The following is a 17,421-nucleotide window of genomic DNA, read 5'->3' on the forward strand; positions in this document are numbered from 1 at the left end:
GAATATTAACATGTTTTGTTTTCCTTATTGATTCACTTTGAGTTTGTTCAATTGTATTTTCTTTCATTCAAATTGCAAATCTGTATTCTGCTAACTACTTTAACTCTAATTCAAGAATTTAATTGGAATTTGAGGCATTCTCAACCCTGGTGTGTTAGCCCATCCTGTAAATATGCCCTGTAAACCAAGTATAAAGCTATCTAAGCTATTAGCATTTAGACAAATGGGTCCCAATTTCAATTAATAGTAGCATTTAATGGTTAGAGCGGAGGCAGACTGGGTGCGGAGTGCATTAGGAACCGCTGATGGAGATTGAATAGACCCTTGCCTATCCTCAAAACAGCACTTCCTCTCACACAGCACATCTGCAGGCTCCCCTGTTGAAACATTCAAGCCAGACCTGCAGACAAATGGCTGGCTGAAGGATCACTGCATGCCTACCAGGGCTGGTGCTGCTGGTTAAATTGTGATTATATGATAGCTTTTCCTCTCTGTCACTCTGTCCACATAGCACATCACGCTGCACTGCCTGCCCCGGATGTGTGGAGAGTTGGACAGCTAGTATGTCCCCTAGCTGTGAATGATCGACCTCTGATCCTGTTTTCTCCATTTGTGGCGACAGGCTGCCAATACCCTCCCACACATGGCCAATAAAGTGTCGGAGCCTGGGAGAATGAAAAACTTTATTTCAGTTTGTAAGCTGTCCTGGAGGTGTCGCCGACAACAGCTGTGGAAGAGCTTTCACAGGAAACACACTGACAAACACCACGTGATTATGTCCCATATGACACCGATGTCTCTGGAACCAGTACTGATTGTAGCTCCTTGGAAAACAATGCAGTTCTTCGCTTTACATTTCTCATGTCACCCCAGCCCTCTCTCAAATACTACAGGTGACCGGGACCCAGGGGATTGAAAAATCATCCCTTTAACCAAAGTTAGCTAATTGGATGAGTTACTGCTGTGATTGCCTGGGTTGGTTTCCTGTGGTTTTTAGTTTCTGTCTCTGTGAGGCCAACTATCTTCTCTTCAGTGCTAAATGCTTCCCTGACCTGGGAGCTCTGATGAGCTTGACGGCTGATGCCGTGCTGTCTTTCTCTCTGGACAGTTTCTAGAGTTCATGGGAGATGGAGGGGCCCATGGAGGTTTCTGTGGGATCCAGACTGACATGGGACAGGGAGTAGCCGTGGCTGTGGGAGTGGGACGGTGTGTGGTAGCGGGAGGGTGGCCCAGGGGTGGTTTTGCCTGTGGCTTGGTCCTCCGTCTGCTCTGAGCTCTGCGTTGCCAGGGTGGATTCCCCCCCTGCCTCTGCTCCGTCCCCAGCCCCCGTCCCTCTGTCCCCACCCTGCTTGTGCCTCTCCCAGGCTGAGCTCAGCTTCACAGCCAGGGCCAGCAGGTTCTTCCCCAGGAACACTGTCGAGACCCGGGGGTCCCTGTACCATAGCATGCCCGTTCCCCTGAGGGCCAGTGTGAACACGTTGATGGTGACCAGGCTGAGCCAAGGGTACAGGGGCTCCTTACGGGCCCCTCTCTGTCCCGGCATGGCGGCGGCTCCCAGCTCTGTGAGGGCCACGCAGGGCAGCAGCAGCAGCAAGGCGTAGCAGTAGAAGAACACCAGGCCTTCGGCCCACAGGGGCACCCTCAGATCAGTGGCCCCTGCGTGGGCTTCCCACAGCCCGGCCTGCAGGTCCAGAACATCCAGCAGGTCCACCACCACCCAGAGCAGCCTCCCCCGCACCTCCTGCTTCCTCCGCATTGGCGTCATGTTGTCAGCCCCAGTCAGGATGAGGAACAGGGAGGGAAGGCAGATAGACAGCAGCAGGGTGAGTGTCTTCCTGGCCAGGGGGTCGGGTGGCCGACGTTCCGTCCGGTAGTTCTGGCAGACAAAGAAGAGTTTGAGCTGGAGCAGGGACAGGAAGAGGAACCAGAGGGCGTTGGCGAAGCCGCGGCGGGGGGAGAGCGCCTCCGACACCACGCCCGCCGACACAAACCTCAGAGCCAGCAGGAAGCCCAGGTCACCTAGCAGCACGGCGGCGCACGGCCACACGCCGGGCCCTGCCTTGCCCCGGGCTCCCAGCATGCTCTGCTCCAGCAGGTAGAGGTCGACCACTGCCATTGTGCTCACTGTGACCAGGGTTGATACGCACACCTGGGGCGTAGGCACCATGCCTGGGAGAGGAAACAGAAAGATGACAAGTCAAGAAAAAATGTACTATATTCAGAAGAACGGTTTTAGACTTTGTCCTCATTCACCAATGAGAATTTCACGTGCATGATAGACAATCGTTCTTCAAGATGCTTGCTTACCTAACAGTGATGCCAGTCATACTTTTTTGCTTGTTGCAATGGATAAATATAATTTTGATGCCAATTCAGCGGTGAGCCTTTTCCATCTTTCGGTCAGAGGCTGTTCTTCCCTGACCATGCAATGCTGAGGAACTGTGTACATTTTCTCACTCCTCTGTATATATGTTATTTCAATGGTGCTCTTCAGCTATGTAAGTTTTAACCCTGATCGGCACCTTGTCTAAAACTCAGAATTACCCAGGTTTTCTGCTGTGGCGTTTTGCTTGTGTGCCCTTACCTTATTCATTATTAATGAATTGTGTTGAAGTGCAGCCAGGCAGGCAGCTTGTCTACTTGTTTTCCTTGCTGTTTAGTCGGCCTCATTGTTGCTGCGTGCTGCAATCTTAAGTCAGCGGAAAATTGCCTTCTCATTTGGGCGGAATATTAATAACGCTTCTCTTTTTAAGATTTGTTCTGAGGATGTTTTTTGACGGTAATTGCTTGCTTGTGTGTTCATGAACACGTGTTTGTCACTGTGCGTGTGTCCCTGCGTGCAAGCCATTCTAATGGGCTAATTTTCCCATTTATGGAATACCAATGTGTACATTTTTTTGCGCCAAGCCATTTTTTAAGTGGACTGTATAAAACCCCAGTATTGATTTGGGAGTGAGAAATGATCACCGATTTTTGTACGGTGAAATGCCCCTCCTTGACGTATTGAGGCTAAGAGACTGTAGCGTATGGTTCTCAGAGCAGACCCAGCCAGGAGCACTGAGGAGAAGTGTTAGCCATCTGCCTACAGCACCACCAAGGGTGTCAACCACTTCACGGGATCGATGGCATTTTAATATGAAATCCTTACCATCTCCAGATCTGCCATAATGGCAACACTTGAGTCTGATCGAGCGAAACGATTGCGGGCTCTGCGGCCAGCGAGGAACAGATGAACAGATCTACCTCTTAATAACGTGTGCTAACGTGTGCTTCTGATTGACGACAGGCATCAATCTTTTCAATGCAGCACTCATCTGAGCCCTGTCATCCACGGCGCGAGAGAGACTGTCAGTGTCTGCAGGAGAGACTTGTGGGAGAGAGGGAATTGAAAGTAAGAGATTGATGCTCTTGGCTGTCTACATTCCTAATAAAGTATTACTACAAGGTAACAGTTCATAAATTAACTCAGCCTGACAAGGAGGGGAGATGAGCGCAGGATGGAAGGTAAAGTGAGGAAGACGAAGCTGCAGACAGAATTTGGTGGGGGAAAAATACATGGTTTCTTATGCTAACTCTGAGATCAGAAGATATTAAATGCATTACTACTTCTTGTGGAACAGATGAGTGAAAAATGGATGACTGAGGAAACGACCTAGACTGACTGATCCTCCGAGGGACATGGGGAGAAAGAGGAGGAGCCCAGACGTCAGAATCACTAATATATGATTATCAGACGACGGGTTTTTGTGTTTCACTGCAACCCACAACCTGATTTATCATAGCTGGAAGTGAATGGATACTAGTGTATCAATTCGCTGACTTCGAGAATATTGGAATTGAAAATGGTGCTTTAGCTGAACAAACCCCCCCCCCCCCCCCCCAAACTGCCGTCAGTGGCGGGAGAAAGGTAATCTGCCACCCCAGATGGTGTTTTTCTTCTTGCCTTTCTCATTCCCAACACGCCACTTGGCGATTCCATATGCGTCTAAAATAGTACCCTGGAACCCCGGCGTTCCTCTGTCAGCCTGTGTTTGTGTTGTTACGGCTTGTCAACACACACAATTGATTCTGTTCTGAGTGAGCGTCCCCGATGACGGCTGTGTGTCCCCACTCTGCTCATCAATAATGGCCAAATTCATCATCACTATGATTAGAAATGGATACTGTAGCTGACAGGCTGATTCAGGCTTTTCCACTGCAACTATAAGGAAAGGGCCTGTAAAGGTGGACAGGTAAATGATTTGCTTGGGATTTCTCAGCCCAAGGTGTGTAATGGGGCAAAAATAAAGACAACTTTGTTGTGTGTATTGTGTGGTGGAGAAAGGAGTGTTTTCACCAATTACCCAGGGTAATCTGTTATGGCTTTCGAATTGCCTCCCTTACACACACACACACACACACACACACACACACACACAAACAGCCGGGTAGCATTTTGAAATCAGGCTCGCCTCCTTGTTTGTCACTTCTGTTTTTCTCTTTATATTGGAGGTCTGCCAGGTGTGCTGGGCTGAAGGTAAAAGGAACATGAATTGCTCTAGACCTGTAATTCATCTATAAAAACATTCTGCCTGGAATGTTTGTCTTACTACAAACTAAATCAAATGCTTACTTGTACAAGCAAGGGATATGTGAGTGAGACTGAGAGGACTGCTTGTTAGAGAGAAAGAGGTGATTAGGTGTCTGCAATTAAACTGGATGAATGAATGGGGGTGAAATCTGTATAAGTCTAATGGAATAGTAATGTGAAATCCTGTCTAAATCTGGTGACTGAGTTGCCCTTGAGCAGTAACATCTGATGTCTCATGAAGCGTTTGTAAACCTGTGGGAACAGCTATTATAGGATTTTACTCGTGTAGGGGAAGAATATGTATTGGTGCATGTCCTCAAAATGTAATATTTATTTTCCATGATCATTTCAACAGATCTGTTTTAAACCCCCTCTATGGGGGACGTTGTCTTCCATTATGTTGATGCAGCCCCCAAAATGTAACCTAGTCATCTAGTCTTATGCAAAAATGTGATGCACCACCTGTTACATAATGACCTTTTTTATTAGTTGATGCGTACATAATTCAACTCTTTGAAAGTGGGGGATAGTTACCCAAAGCATGCGTTCTTGCTTTGCCGCTCCACCTGGCTTGATTGAGATCCACTTCGCCTATTAGTAGAAGTGGAGTGGTCCCTGGATGAACATGAAGGTCCAAACGGATTATTTACATCGATTTGCTTTGTTTGTGCTATGTCCAAAAATATTTGAATAGGCTCCCTGTTAAATAGGGAAAAGTAATTGCCCTCTGTCGATCTTCGAGTTTGTCCAAATTAAGTTCACATTTAAACAGTCAAGACTCCTTTCTTTCTTCTGAGTCGGTCAAATAAGCTTGTCATTTTGCTGAATTATTCCACGGTCACCGCGGCTGCACGATTCTCCGTCTCTCGGTATGTCCGTCTTGAATTTGACACCTCGGGTCTGGCAGCCGAAGATCCAGTGAGTCACGAAGGAGCTGTGCGGGCTTATTGGCCGTGCTCTGAGCTGTCGAAGTCGCTCAGAAGTGGAATACTGCTTGACGCGGAATCATTATCAGGAATACACGACCCCCCCCCCCAAAAAAAAATCCACATAAGAAGTATCGGCTGTAAAGCAAACCTTGAGGACACGAGAGCCATGAATAAACTCACCGAGCCACTAGACTTTGATAGTGGTGTTCATTTGTAGGCAGGTTACGTGCTCTCAGCTCCCCCTCTCTTCCTCGCTCGTTCTCCCTGCTCAGCTCTCCTCTGCCACCTCCTCCTTTTTACCATCAGCTCAGCTGTATAACTTTAAGATCCAGAGTGGAATGCATGAATATTTAGGAGCCCACGGTTATGTCAATCGGTTATGGTAATTATCATGATGCCACTTTGCTGAAATTATAACTAGCATAATGGCTTTTGTATTACATGGAAGTAGATTATGGCTTTGATTTGCCCTGCCAGTAAAATATCAGATATACAGAATGGACCCTTACTGAAATGTCACTCAGATATATGGAAGCAAGTAGAGCAAGAGATGCCTGTGGACACATTTCAAAACCATCCTGTCTTTTTGTTGTACTGTAAATGTTAAACCGGTCCCACTCGGCTGCAGTATAGCCTAAGGGTTTCCGAATGGAAGGGTTTTAGTGTTGGAGAGATTGTTTTGATGGTCAAGGAGAGTACGTTTGCGTCACCTTGTCATTGTGTTCCGTTAAGTGCATAGGCAAATCAATCTCCACCTTCTCAGCGTCACATCTAAATTCAAAGACTCTCCCTTTTCCCCTCTACCTTTTATTCTCTCTGTTCTCCGTGTGTGTGGGTCATCTCCAAGTGAGAGCTTTAATCAGACCAGTGAGAAAGGGGAAGGAGAGTCATATTTCTTGTCACAATCAGCTACGCGCTCCACTGGCTTCCACAGAGATTTTCCATTGCCTGGGTTCAATTTGAGGTTTTTCTCTATCCTTCTACTCTCCCGTTCTCTCTCCTTATGCCCTCCAGTTCCATTTCCCTCTACCTCTCCTCTCTATCACTCCTCCCTCACTCTCTCCCTTTTTCCTTTGGTTCCCTGTGGGTGTGGTTGAAGGTCACTCGGCATTGGCTCTTTCAGCGTGGAGAGGCTGAGCAGGGTGGGAGGTGGGGACAGACAGAGGGAGGGAGAGGGAAGGCAGCCTGTCCACAGCACTGCGCAGTCATCACTTCCCCTAGACATGAGTGGGGAAGGATGTGGGGTAAGAGACCGTCCAAGAATCCTAAGGACTGTTTGGTACCAAGCTGATGTCCACCAGTGGCAGAGGCCAACCACCACCGGGCCAGAATAGAATGCTGTGTCTCTCTCTCTGCTTTCACGTTTCCTTTCCGCCACTGCTCTAACTACTGCATAATTGAGTTTAATGTGGCAAGTGGAGTGCTTTCTAAATCAATTATTTGAAATAAATTCATTAGGCCCTAATCTATGGATTTCACATGACTGGGCAGGGGCGCAGCCATGGGTGGGCCTGGGAGGGCATAGGCCCACCCACTTGGGAGCCATGCCCAGCCAATCAGAAAGAGTTTTCCCCCACAAAAGGGCTTTATTACAGACAGAAATACTCCTGTTTCATCAGCTGTACAGGTGGCTGGTCTCCGACGATCCCGCAGGTGAATAAGCCGGATGTGGAGGTACTGGGCTGGCCTGGTTAAATGTGGTCTGCGGTTGTGAGGCCAGTTGGACGTACTGCTAAATTCTCTACAATTATGTTGGAGGCGACTTATGGTAGATAAATTAACATTCAATTCTCTGGCACTAGATCTGGTGGACATTCCTGCAGTCAGCATGCCAATTGCACGCTCCCGCAAAACTTGCCATCCGTGGCATTGTGTTGTGACAAAACTCTACATTTTAGAGTGGCCTTTTATTGTCCCCAGGACAAGGTGCACCTGTGTAATGATCATGCTGTTATATCAGCTTCTTGATATGCCACACCTGTCAGCTGGGTGGATTATCTTGGCAAAGGAGAAATGCTCACTAACAGGGATGTAAACAAATTTGTGCACATCATTTGAGAGAGAAGCTTTTTGTGTGTACGGAACATTTTTGGAATCTTTTATTTCAGATCATGAAACACGGGACCAACACTTCACATGTTGTCAAAAATAAAAAATGACCAAGGCATTCTAAATATAATTAATACAAATGCCTTTATTTGTATGGCATGTTCAATGGAAACAAAGATTTAAACTCCTTCTACTGTACTGCTGCTGCTATTACTGCCACTACACTCCAGTGAAACGCTATCAAGTCAATAGCCCTGTAATACAGTTCCTGGCTCTCCCACACGCTCCTCCAGAGTTCCTGATGCGTCTTGTTGATGCCTCCAGTAGACCATTCAGCCTGCTGCTGCCGCTACACATGATTAATCATGAGGCACAACACTGCCTCGCGTGTGAGGAGAACTTAATGGAGTTGAGAAATACCATGTTTTCTTTGCTATGATGTAATCACCTTTTTTTCCCCCTGCCCTGCTGCTCATCTCAGCAGGTTCTCTGTAGTGTATAAACTGTCCTAGACCAGGCCAATACATACACCCTTAGAGCAGAGCGGTGTTGCTGGATGATGCTCATCCATTTCACTTGTTATGGAGATGAGCTCTTTGGGAGTTTGGCCAGCACTGTCCGTTGTCATCTTCCTTGTCATTTGGAAAATGTGCTTGAAGTAGCCATTTCTATTTCAGTACGATATTGTGTCAAGCGTTAGCTGTGACTCAGAGGACCTGTGCTGACATGCTATTGTTGTCCTATTTTGCGTACCATGAGACATCCATGTCTTCATCACTGGAAAAGATAAACTGTTGAGTTTGATATAATTTAAAAGCTTACAAACAGGGTTGTTTAAAAACATGGTTGTTTGATGGATGTAATAGAATTAAAATTTTTACGTTGTACCACAAAGATGGTTGATGGTCCACACATCAGAGAATGTTGACTCGAATGGAAATATTTGTTAGTAATTAAAGTAAATAATTTAAAGTAAATTTCAACGGTTTTACCAGCTAAATTGCAGTGGTCTGACTCTGAAGGGATTGGGCCATTCTAAAAATTCTGTTTCTATGATTGAAATGACACCCACCCTGTATTCAAGAACGTGTCTCAACCGAGGGCAGGCACAACATAAAAACCTGAGATGTGAAATGGTCTAAGCTACAACATGTGAATATAAAAATGAACATTAACTTTCTTCTTTTTTTTTTTCTTTTTTTTTTACAATGCTTTTAAGTAATATCAAAGTCAACCGTTTATATTTTGAAGACATGGATGTCTCGTAGTAGGGTGCGATCTGCAAAATGGGTCAACTTTGAGCACCTCTATCTAAATGTTTTGCCGTTCAGGTCTAAAAAGTCACTTTCTTGCCACTTCTACCATTGGCAAACTTCTACCATTTGTTTTTTAGGATCAATTTTTGTTGCAAAAGGGATGCTATGAAGTGATTGAATTCAAATGGATTTACCCATCAACGATTTGTTTCTGAAAGATACACATTAATATGACGTATTAGGACATTCGCTCTCCCTCTGATAATCTTGTCAGGCTCAAATGAGGGTAGAGGAGACACACCCATATATATGAGTATCTCCTGTGGCACGTCCGTCTTCTCCCCTTGGTCAAATTAACCTTTTTCATTGTTCAAATATTGACGATGAACACTGTTTACACCGAACACTCAAACCTACCTCCCAGCCATCTCTTCCTCTGCTTTCTCTCTTTTCATTCTGTCCATATACACTCACATCCACCCTGGCTCGCTCATGTCGGTGCTCGCTATATCTTGTTAGTGAAGCTGAAAGGCCAATCACATTTTAACATGAGGTGTGACAGAAAGAGTGGAGAATAGGGTGTCAAATCAAATCAGATTTTAATCGCATATGCCTAATTGCTCTCTTAATTGTTTATCATAACCCTCTGATCTGGAAATAAATTGGAGCAATTACTCACTGCTGTCGCTGTGTAGTTAGACGGCTGAAATACCGCCGTAGATTAGCAGTTAATCCTGATGCACAGACAGGATCTCAGAGAAACTCTTTGAAGGTGCGGGAGTTAAATACTCCTTCCACTAGATAATGTGTCGGCCCGCCTTGGGTGATGGGCTGCTGCCATTTTGCACTCTGGAGCCTAATCAGTCATGGTGCAGGAGGAGAGGATTTAGCCCGCTGCTCGTCTCTTACTGTGGGATGATTAGATGTTCAGATGGAGTGGAGCAGGCCCAGGGTTGGCTATTTGACCAGGGTGCAAATGCTCAGTGTCTCCTCCGCGGCCATCAGTCGCTCTCCCTCTCTCTGCTATAAATGTCATGGGAAGTCAGGGAGCCAAGTGAACCTTGCTTTCATGGCATGCCAGACTCCACTGCCAGTTTAAAGAGCCTCATTACAATTACCAACACGGCTCAATCCCAATAATGACTTCAATTAGGCTATTAGAAAGTGTGGGGGCGAGAAGGATACTAGCTCACCCTGTCATCGTCAAACGCCCCACTGACTGGCCCCTCATGTAATGTATTAATTAAAATGATTACCTGATATAGTTTACCTTGTGCCCACTTTCACTGTCTGCCATTTCGTTGTCTGGTCAGTCAATTTGCCTTTAACTTTCCAGAAGTCTGTCTGCCTCAGAGTATTATATATATCTTTATTTAACGAGGCAAGTCATTTAAGAACAAATTCTTATTTACACTGACGGCCTAGGAACAGAACAACAGATTTGTTCAAGGGCAGAACGACAGATTTTTACCATGTCAGCTCGGGGATTCGATCTAGCAACCTTTCGGTTACTGGCCCAACGCGCTAAACACTAGGGTACCTGCGGTTGAGGCTACCTGCCTAGTGGTTAGAACTTGTCCAATTTGGAGCGAGATTCCCATAGGCTGGAGCATCGACCTTCTTGCCCACTCCAGTAGCGCTCACTTTAGGAGCTCAGGGCACGCCCGGCCAGCATGCATTTGTAGTCTGCTTGTGTGCTGCTTGCTTTAGCTACTGCCATGGAGGTCGCTAAATATTTTCATAAAGAAACTGATAAAACACACAGGTGCTAAATCAAGATGAGAAGCAAGAGAGGGACTAGGGTGATGTAGTGTCCACAACTAAAGAATCATTGTCTGAAAAGACATCCCAAAAGCATGATGGTGTACTTACTACATGCACATGCTAAAAGAAAGGAATAAGGTGGGTAGATAAGTGTGTCATCGTAGCAAAGTATTTATAAACTAAACATCCTTATTTTTAGTTTAAACTAAATGTTTCATTCATTTTTGTTCTATTATCTATACAATAGGCCATACTTGATTTTGGCCCAATAGGCCTGGCATATTCCCACGTTCAAGGAGCTTTCCGTTTTGATTGGGTTATTTTGCCTAAACCTTTAGGCCTACCTATAGAAACATTTTAAAACATCTCCACATCCCTGCACAGCCTGGTAAGTGTGGACAAAAGGGTGTTTAGCATCCCCAGTGGCTCTGCAAGTGTGGAGAGGATATTCTCCGCTGCTCACCTGTTGTGACACAAATCTACCCCCTGCCAGAAGTCCCCCCCCCCCCCCCTTCCTAATTTTCTTAATTTTGTGTAGAGTCAATTACTCTCTGTGGCACACATCAGAGTCAAATACTTTCTAGAGAGCAAACTTCGTCAGGATAGGCAACCGGAATTAATAATTAATGTATGTGTGTTATATTAAGCAGAGGAGGGAGTAAAATGTTGGCAAGCAATAAACATTTCAGAACAACTATGGCTGAATTAGTATCCTTACACTTTCAAAACTACTAGTCGAATAAGACATGGGAGAGATGACTAATTTTGACAGAGATGTATTAATAGACTAGTACAAAATTCAGTAGCAGATTTATGTACGGGCACGAGGCGCCCCCTGGTGCAGGCGGGCGCGGACACTAAAGGGGGGTTCACCCAGGACGCCTTACAAGCTAGAACTGCCACATACACTTCAAACAAATAGCCAAACCAAATCCTTCAGTGTATTTCTTTGTAGGCTATAGCCTTGAAATAATATAGCCTAAATAATTCATTTTCATTCCTTCTAGTCTCCCTGTCTGGCTCCTGACCTATTTGGAGTGTTTACATGCTGTTTAATATGACATGTAGCCTATTGTAGCCTTCTCATGTTAATTCAAATACTTTACATTCAAATCCATATGGTTTGGTTTCGATACTTAAATACCAACTGGTAGGTCCAGGTAGTCACAAAAATAGATGGGTGTTGGTCAAATTGTGATTTTTAATGAATGGAGCAAATTTGGAGTGCCAGTTTTTTTTCTTGTGAGTGCGGAGTGTTTTTTAGCGGAGCATAGGAAAGCACATGGAGCGCCTGCAAGCACCACACCATGAGTGGTATTTCCAACTGCTTAACTCTGCTCACATGCTCTGCATATGCTCCCTCTCTCTCTATATATATACCGTTGAAGTCGGAAGTTTACATACACTTCGGTTGGAGTCATTAAAACAAATTTTTCAACCACTCCACACATTTCTTGTTAGCAAACTATAGTTTTGACAAGTCGGTTAGGACATCTACTTTGTGCATGACACAAGTAATTTTTCCAACAATTGTTTACAGACAGATTATTTCACTTATAATTCACTGTATCACAATTCTAGTGGATCAGAAGTTTACATACACTAAGTTGACTGTGCATTTAAACAGCTCGGAAAATTCCATTAAATGATGTCATGGCTTTAGAAGCTTCTGATAGGCTATTCGACATAATTTGAGTTGTACCTGTGGATGTATTTCAAGGCCTACCTTCAAACTTGGGGCGTCTGCTTGACATCATGGGAAAATCTAAAGAAATCAGCCAAGACCTTAGAAAAAAATTGTAGACCTCCACAAGTCTGGTTTATCCTTGGGAGCAATTTCCAAACACCTGAATGTACCACCTTTCATCTGTACAAACAATAGTACGCAAGTATAAACACCATGGGACCACGCAGCCGTCATACCGCTCAGGAAGGAGACGCGTTCTGTCTCCTAGAGATGAACGTACTTTGGTGCGAAAAGTACAAATCAATCCCATAACAACAGCAAAGGACCTTGTGAAGATGCTGGATAAACAGGTACAAAAGTATCTATATCCACAGTAAAACAAGTCCTATATCGACATAACCTGAAAGGCCACTCAGCAAGGAAGAAGCCACTGCTCCAAAACCGCCATAAAAAATCCAGACTACAGTTTGCAACTGCACATGGGGACAAAGATCATACTTTTTGGAGAAATGTCCTCTGGTCTGATGAAACAAAATATAACTTTTTGCCTTAATAACCATCGTTATGTTTGGGGCAAAAAGGAGGAGGCTTGCAAGCTGAAGAACACCATCCCCACCGTGAAGCATGGGGGTGGCAGCATCATGTTGTTGGGGTGCTTTGTTGAAGATGGGACTGGTGTACTTCACAAAATAGATGGCATCTCAAGACATCAGTCAGGAAGTTAAAGCTTGGTCGCAAATGGGTCTTCCAAATGGACAATGACCACAAGCATACTTCCAAAGTTGTGGCAAAATGGCTTAAAGACAACAAAGTCAAGGTATTGGAATAGCTATCACAACGCCCTGACCTCAATCCTATAGAGAATTTGTGGGCAGAACTGAAAAAGTGTGTGCGAGCAAGGAGGTCTACAAACCTGACTTGGTTACACCAGCTCTTTCAGGAGGAATGGCCCAAAATTCACCCAACTTATTGTGGGAAGATTGTGGAAGGCTACCTTAAACGTTTGACCCAAGTTAAACAATTTAAAGGCAATGCTGCCAAATACTAATTGAGTATATGTAAACTTCTGACCCACAGGGAATGTGATGAAAGAAATAAAAGCTGAAATAAACCATTCTCTCTACTATTATTCTGACATTTCAAATTGTTAAAATAAAGTGGTGATCCTAACTGACCTAAGATGGAATTTTTACTAGGATTAAATGTCAGGAGTTGTGAAACTGAGTTTAAATGTATTTGGCTAAGGTGTATGTAATCTTCCGACAACTGTATCTTTCTCTCTGCATTTCAATTTAAGGGCTTTATTGGCATGGGAAACGTATGTTAACAATGCCAAAGCAAGTGTAGTTAATAAACAAAAGTGAAATAAACAATAAAAATTAACAGTAAACATTACACCCCCAGACGTTCCAAAATAATAGACATTTCAAATGTCATTATGTCTATCTACAGCATTGAACTATTTGCAGACTGTTACAAGTACAAAAGGGAAAATAAACATATGGATTGTATTTACAATGGTGTTTGTTCTTCCCTGGTTGCCCTTTTCTTGTGGCAACAGGTCACAAATCTTGCAGCTGTGATGGCACACTGTGGTATTTCACCCAGTAGATATGGAAGTTAATCAAAATTGGGGTTGTTTTCGAATTTTTTGTGGATCTGTATAATCTGAGCGAAATATGTCTCTAAAATGGTCATACATTTGGTAGGAGGTTAGGGAGTGCAGCTCAGGTTCCACCTCATTTTGTGGGCGTTGTGCACATAGTCTGTCTTCTCTTGAGCCAGGTCTGCCTACAAAAACCTTTCTCAATAGCAAGGCTATGCTCTCTGAGTTGGTACATAGTCAAAGCTTTCCTTAAGTTTGGGTCAGTCATAGTGGTCAGGTATTCTGCCGCTGTGTACTCTCTGTTTAGGGCCAAATAGCATTCTAGTTTGCTCAGTTTTGTTTATTCTTTCCAGTGTGTCAAGTAATAATTTTTTTGTTTTCACGTGATTTGGTTGGGTGTAATTGTGTTGCTGTCCTTGGGGCTCTGTGGGGTCTGTTCGCGTTTGTGAACAGAGCACCAGAGCCAGCTTGCTTAGGGGACTCTTCTTCAGGTTCATCTCTGTAGGTGATGGCTTTGTAAGAGAAGATTTGGTAATTGCTTCCTTTTCGGTGGTTGTAGAATTTAACGTCTCTTTTCTGGATTTTGATAATTAGCGGGTATCAGCCTAAATCTGATCTGCATGCATTATTTGGTGTTTTACGTTGTACATAGATATTTTTGCGGAATTCTGCATGCGGAGTCTCAATTTGGTGTTTAACCCATTTTAGGAATTATTGGTTGGTGAGCAGACCCCAGACCTCACAACAATAAAGGGCACAACAATATGAGTTCTATAACTGATTCAAGTATTTTTAGCCAGATCCTAATTGGAATGTTGAACTTTATGTTCCTTTTGATGGTATTGTCTCTCAGATCGTTCACAGCTTTGTGGAAGTTATCTGTGGCGCTGATGTTTAGGCCAAGGTATGTGTCGTTTTTTGTGTGCTCTAGGGCAACGGTGTCTGGATGGAATTTGTAAACTCAGCAAAAAAATAAATGTCCCTTTTTCATGACCCTGTCTTTCACAGATAATTTGTAAAAATCCAAATAACTTAACAGATCTTCATTGTAAAGGGTTTAAACACTGTTTCTCATGCTTGTTCAATGAACCATAAACAATTAACATGTCGTTAAGACACTAACATCTTAGATGGTAGGCAATTAAGGTAACAGTTATGAAAACTTAGGACACTAAAGAGGCCTTTCTGCTGACTCTGGAAAAACACCAAAAGAAAGATGCCCAGGGTCCCTGCTCATCTGTGTGAACGTGCCTTAGGCATGCTGCAATGAGGCATGAGGACTACAGATGTGGCCAGGGCAATAAATTGCAATGTCCGTACTATGAGACGCCTAAGACAGCACTACAGCAAGACAGGACGGACAGCTGATCGTCCTCGCAGTGGCAAGACCACGTGTAACAACACCTGTACAGGATCGGTACATCCGAACATCACACCTGCGGGACAGGTACAGGATGGCAACAACTTCCCGAGTTACACCAGAAATGCACAATCCCTCCATCTGTGCTCAGACTGTCCGCAATAGGCTGAGAGAGGCTGGACTGAGGGCATGTAGGCCTGTTGTAAGGCAGGTCCTCACCAGACATCACCGGCAACAACGTCGCCTATGGGCACAAACCCACCGTCGATGGACCAGACAGGACTGGCAAAAAGTGCTCTTCACTGACGAGTCACGGTTTTGTCTCACCAGGGGGGATGGTCAGATTTGCGTGTATCGTCAAAGAAATGAGCGTTACACCGAGGCATGTACTCTGGAGCGGGATCGATTTGGAGGTGGAGGGTCCATCATGGTCTGGGGCGGTGTGTCGCAGCATCATCGGGCTGAGTTTGTTGTCATTGCAGGTGATCTCAACGCTGTGTGTTACAGGGAAAACATCCTCCTCCCTCATGTGGTACCCTTCCTGCAGGCTCATCCTGACATGACTCTTCAGCATGACAATGCCACTAGCCATACTGCTTGATCTGTGCGTGATTTCCTGCAAGACAGGAATGTCAGTGTTCTGCCATAGCTAGCGAAAAGCCCAGATCTCAATCCCATTGAGCACGTCTGGGACCTGCTGGATCGGAGGGTGAGGGCTAGGGCCATTCCCACAGAAATGTCTGGGGACTTGCAGGTGTATTGGTGGAAGAGTGGGGTAACATCTCACAGCAATAACTGGCAAATCTGGTGCAGTCCATGAGGAGGAGATGCACTGCAGTACTTAATGCACCTGGTGGCCACACCAGATACTGACTGTTACTTTTGATTTCTCCCCCCCCTTTGTTCAGGGACACATTATTCCATTTCTGTTAGTCACATGTCTGTGGAACTTGTTCAGTTTATGTCTCAGTTGTTGAATCTTGTTATGTTCATACACATATTTACACATGTTAAGTTTGCTGAAAATAAATGTTGTTGACAGTGAGAGGATGTTTCTTTTTTTGCTGAGTTTATTTGGTCCTGGCAACTGAACCTTTTTTTGGGACACCATTATTTTTGTCTTGCTGAGATTTACTTTTAGGGCCCAGGTCTGACAGAATCTGTGCAGAAGATCTAGGTGCTGCTTTAGACTGTCCTTGGTTGGGGACAGAAGCACCAGATCAAGCAGTAGACAGTTGACTTCAGATTCTAGTAGGGTGAGGCCGGGTGCTGCAGACTGTTCTCGTTTGTTGATATATATGTTGAAGTGGGTGGGGCTTAAGCTGCAACCCTGCCTCACCCCACGAACCTGTGGAAAGTAATGTGTTTTTTGCCAATTTTAAGCGCACACTTGTTTGTGTACATGGATTTTATAATGTAGTATGTTTTTCCTCCAACACCACTTTCCATCAATTTGTATAGCAGACCCTCATGCCAAATTGAGTCAAAGGCTTTTTTGGAATCAACAAAGCATGAGAAGATTTTGCCGTTGTTTCGGTTTGATTGTTTGTCAATTAGGGTGTGCAGGGTGAATACGTAGTCTGTCGTATAGTAATTTGGTTAAAAGCCCATTTGACATTTGCTCAGTACATTGTTTTCACTGAGGAAATGTACGAGTCTGCTGTTAGTTGATAATGCACAGGATTTTCCCAAGGTTGCAGTTGACGCATATCCCACGTTAGTTATTGGGGTCAAATCTATCACCACTTTTGTGGATTGGGGTGATCAGTCCTTGGTTCCAAATATATAGGGGAAGATGCCAGAGCTAAGGATGATGTTAAAGAGTTTAAGTATAGCCAATTGGAATTTGTTGTCTATCATTTCATTGAAGATACCATCAACACCACAGGCCTTTTTTGGGTTGGAGGGTTTGTATTTTGTCCTGTAGTTCATTAAATGTAGTTGAAGAATCCAGTGGGTTCTGGTAGTATTTAATAGTTGATTCTAAGATTTGTATTTAGTCATATGTTTTTGCTCTTTGTTATAGGGCCAAAAAGATTGGAGAAGTGGTTTACCCATACATCTCCGTTTTGTATAGATAACTCTTTGTTGTTTTAGTGTTTTCTAATTTTCCCAAAAGTGGTTAGTCTATGGATTCTTCAATTACATTGAGCTGATTTCTGACATGCTGTTCTTTCTTTTTCCGTGGTGTATTTCTGTA

General features: G+C 44.3%; 2 protein-coding genes across 2 annotated transcripts in view; one reads left to right on the plus strand and one right to left on the minus strand.

Moving 5' to 3' along the window:
- The window catches only part of mrpl11 (mitochondrial ribosomal protein L11), a 57,260-nt gene that overhangs the window by 32,910 nt on the left and 6,929 nt on the right, over positions 1 to 17,421 (plus strand). The gene's annotated exons all lie outside the window — the stretch shown is intronic.
- Positions 666 to 6,499, minus strand: LOC129858050 (transmembrane protein 121-like). The gene is made up of 2 exons (XM_055926957.1): positions 5,105 to 6,499; positions 666 to 2,169 (listed from the first exon to the last, which is right to left on the minus strand). Exon 2 carries the CDS (start codon positions 2,165 to 2,167, stop codon positions 1,112 to 1,114), a length of 1,056 nt encoding a protein of 351 aa, XP_055782932.1. The 5' UTR covers positions 2,168 to 2,169; positions 5,105 to 6,499; the 3' UTR covers positions 666 to 1,111.

This window comes from Salvelinus fontinalis, chromosome 6, assembly GCF_029448725.1.
Source record: "Salvelinus fontinalis isolate EN_2023a chromosome 6, ASM2944872v1, whole genome shotgun sequence".
NCBI lineage: Eukaryota > Metazoa > Chordata > Actinopteri > Salmoniformes > Salmonidae > Salvelinus > Salvelinus fontinalis.